General features: G+C 47.7%; 1 protein-coding gene across 1 annotated transcript in view; it reads right to left on the reverse strand.

Moving 5' to 3' along the window:
• Positions 1-378: 378 nt before the first annotated feature.
• The window catches only part of HIVEP3 (human immunodeficiency virus type I enhancer binding protein 3), a gene marked incomplete at both ends in the record, with an annotated part of 53682 nt that continues 49970 nt past the window's right edge, over positions 379-4090 (reverse strand). The window contains one exon of the mRNA XM_010019934.1: positions 379-542. Within this exon, the coding sequence (XP_010018236.1) occupies positions 379-542 (164 nt within the window). The remainder of the gene's footprint in view (positions 543-4090) is intronic.

Here is a 4090-nt window from a genome sequence, read left to right on the forward strand (position 1 = left end):
GTCTGCTGCTGCCACCACCTCTGCCAGAGTCCTGGCTCGGAGACCACCTCTTTCTTGGGGAGGTGTCTTTTGAGGTTGCCAGGTCCATAACCAAGGTCATCTGTGGCCTTGTGACAGACTCTCTTTCAGCAGAAGCCAATTGTTCGGTGGAGGTCAAAGCTGGTCTGTGGAGACTCAAGAAGCTGTGGCACACAGCAACGTCACTGCTGTCTGCTGACCACTTTGTTTCCAGCCCTGAGGAGGAGGCCTGCTGGCCTTTACCTGCTTTTTGGCTGCTGGAAACAGTTTCTTGGGCTAAGGACAATGCTGTTTCCGTGCCTTCCTCTTGAGAAGATGGAGAGCCACCTGAAGAGTGCATCAGGAGGGTGGTATGTTTGCCTTCCGGCAACTTTAAAGGTGGTTCATCTTGGCTCTCCTCTTCCTCCTCATCTTCCTCATCTTCATTGTCATCATCCTCGTCAGATTCCTCTAGGTCTGAAAACTGGTGTTCCTCAATTGGCTCAGATCCCTCCCGCCCCTCAGAGTCCTGGAATAGGTCTTCACTGGTTCCTGAAGCAATGGGCAAACACAAAACACAGAGTGTAAAAACACACATACAAGGACTATTTTTGTGCTAAATCTGCTCAAAAGTTCTAAGGGGACAAGAGGAGAGAGGACCTGGCTATTTCCTAGGTCTGATCATGTCAAGCTTTGAAGCCTGCCATCTTGTCCCCTGTGCCAATTCCTCTCCTTATGACCCCAGCAGATCCCAGTGAATCCCATCATTGGGACCTCCCACTCTACCCTGATTTTGGTTCCAGCCATTGCTCTGTCAACACACAGAGCCATCAGTCCCTGCTTCTGCTGTATATGCACCTTCACACACACTGTCTGCCTCCCTCTAGAACTGCTCTTAAAAAAGGCCCTTAATAGATGAGGACAACAGCAGCACTATCATCCGTTGGTGGGCTTCTTCTGACTATACAGAAGAATACCTACAGCTGCCAAAGTGCAGGAAAGTTGCTGGGATAACCTCTCCCATCCTCCACATGCTGGGCCTTTTCCTGCCTAGATTACATGGAAGTTAAACATTAGCAAGACAATTCCTTGAAGAGCAAACAACAGCATTGAAAGAACCTCTGTGGATTTTCCCATCTTTCGATAAATTCCAACGATGATGCCGATGTTGCTTTGTGACAGAGGGGTTTGGAGTCTGGCTGTGAAAGGCCCTGCACTGGGATGCTTTGTTAATAAGAGCTTTTAAACGGTGAGGAGTATACAAAAAACAAAGTCTAAACGACTTGAAGGGTGCAGGGAAAAATAGAGCATCTCCCTTCTACGTGAAGGGCCAGCAGAAGCTTTGAGATCGGTATCAAGCTCCCAAGCAGGTTGCTGCAGCATCACCCACTGCTCTGCTCTGCCTGATGAAAACCTGCGTTTCCCCAGGCCAGATGTGCACAGACCCTGCCAGAAGTGCAAGCTCAGCCTGGAGAGGTCCATCGGGAACAGCCACTGGATGTCACTGTAGCTCAACAAAATCGCCGTGTCAGGAGGTTTCCCGCAAGCCCCCCCGGCTCATGAAATACCCGTTTCTCAAACTGTTTGTGCCATACACTGAGATGACGGGTGCAAAGCTGCTGGCACACACTTTATCCCAGCTTTGGAAGGAAGGATAGTGCCTGGATCCTGCTCTGACACCTGCATGAAGCCGCGTAACTAATTGCAGCGCTGCTGGCCTCTTTTCCCCGTCAGTTCAGCCTAGGACACTGTTTCTCCTCTGATGAACACTGGAATGGTTTTCCATTTAGAGCTGTCATCTGTCAGCAGGACGAGCCAGAGGGGAAATTAAACGGAGCTAATGCTGAGGCTGGACCACACCTGCCTGCAGCAGGCAGAGTGGTTTTCTGAAGGGGACGTGGCCACACAGCAAGAAGTCACTGCGATCTATGGATAAAAAGTCTCATTTTGCTTACTCCAAATAGCAGGGGCTTGGTAGTAAATGCTCATGAAAGTACTGGGCATTACCACTGAAATAAGACATCTATTTTACCATTATCCATCCAAGAGACAGCCTGAAATGCATCCCATTTGCTCCCCACACCGTTTCAAAAGTATCTGTAACTAGTCCATAAAGCGAGAAATACTTCAGAACTCCTACAGCATTGAGCCAAAGCCATCAGCTCTCCACCAAGAGGCTGACTTTGTGAAATGCTTGTGTGATGATGATGTTTGCTGGACCCAGGGTCCAGTGGTGGGTTGTTTGCAAACTCCCGAAGGAACTGGGTTCAGAACAAATATTATTCCAAACAACCAGCTCTCCCAGCTGTAGGGTGAACTGTACATACTTCTTGCTTGGCAAAGGAATGCATTTCCCTACCGGAACTATGAGCTTGCAGGCAGAAAGAGAGCTCAGATCTGAGCTCTGAAATGCATCTTCCTGAGCTAATCGGCTAAAAGAGGGCAAATCAGGAGAAGGCAAAGAGGGAGGGAGACATGGAGGAAGAAAGGAGAGAGGGAGCTAGTGAAAACGTGCCCTGTTGACGGCTTTGTTTGAGGGTTGCATTTCATAACACGTGTTATTCTAAAGGTTATTCTACCAAACCTACTTGTGCAATCACACCAAGCGCAAACAATGCAGGAGTGAAGAATGATACTCAAATCTCCTTTTATAGTAACACCCCTCACTTTCCCTTGCCCCTTAAATAGAAATAAAAACAATCAAGTGAAATATAACTCTAGTTTAAAATAATCCAGGGAGCTTTAGGAACTGCTGCTCCCTCCCAGCCAGCCCCCAAAGGAAAGCCCGGCAATCTCCCTGCACTTTTCCCTGCACTTTCTCCCTGCACATTTCCATGTGTCACAGAAGACACATGGAAATAGTCTTCTTTGTTTGTTATTATTATTTAATTAAAATAGTCCTTTCTAGGCTCTGTTTTGAGCCTCTTTTCAAAGAAGACAGAAGACACACTGTGGTTACACAGAGGAAGGCACAGAGGAAGGCTCTTTGCAAGCCACTGCTCTGAGAACAGAGGATGTGTGATGCAGCTGTGAACTCTGACTTCTCATGCACCTTTCTGCCATTTCTAGGTTATTTTCTCATTCATCCAAATAGCCCCAATCATTCCTGCACAAAATACCATCTTCTGGCCATCTTCTTGGCTGCTTTATTTAGTATTTACTTGGCATCTGTGAGTAATGGGCCTCCTTACTCCTGAGTCAGAATAGCTGAAATCTCAGTAGAAGTCCAGTGTTAGCTTTAACCAGTTGATAAAGAAGCTGGAAGGAAAGGAAACATCCTCCACTACCAGGCCTTCCCATTTCCACCTTTCTGCATTCCTTCCTGGCAGACTGTCCCCTTTACACAAACACAAATGGTCTTCATCAGTGGGAGGAAATGGGGACTGTATATTTTCTGTAACTGTAAAATTACACGGATTGCTTGCGTAATGCAATGAAGTCCAGACAGCACAACACATGGCAGCGAGCAGCTACAGTGGGAGAGGAGTCTCTAACGAAAGCTAATGGGTTCCTGTCCTCTGCAGTCCACATAGGGTCCTTCCTTGCTGCGCTTAGCAGGTGTCCAGCTACCATGTGTTCAGCCACAAGCAGTCAGGGACCAACGATTTGGTGGTGGCCATAACAACAGTCCCCCAGCTGATGGTCCCATCCTTTCCAGCTGAGCTGGGGATGCAGGGCAGAGCTTTCTTGGGCTTTCGCTTAGACCTACTCTTTCCATAAGGCCAAAGGCTGCGACCAGCTCAGCTTCATCACCTGCGGGACCTCTGTTTTCACAAGCAGAGTGCTCCCATCAACGGGCTTTCAACATCCTGCTGAGTGCACTACTATTAACCCTGTAGGAGCGCGGGGATGAATGACTGAAGGAAATGATGAATGAAAGCATTCCCCTGGACCAGCGCAGCGAGCCCTTGCAGTTCTGTCCTCAGAAACCTGCAGTTATGTGTAACATAAATAAGACTTGTGATTTGCAGGTATTCAAAAGCGAAACTCAATTAATAGGATTCATTAGCTCTAATTGGCTGTAATGGAAAGGTTTAAAATAACAGCTGTTCTTTCCAGAGTTGTGCAACTGACATTTTCAGGAGTCACTTTC

The sequence above is a fragment of the Nestor notabilis genome, unplaced genomic scaffold (assembly GCF_000696875.1).
Source record: "Nestor notabilis isolate BGI_N333 unplaced genomic scaffold, ASM69687v1 scaffold5568, whole genome shotgun sequence".
NCBI lineage: Eukaryota > Metazoa > Chordata > Aves > Psittaciformes > Psittacidae > Nestor > Nestor notabilis.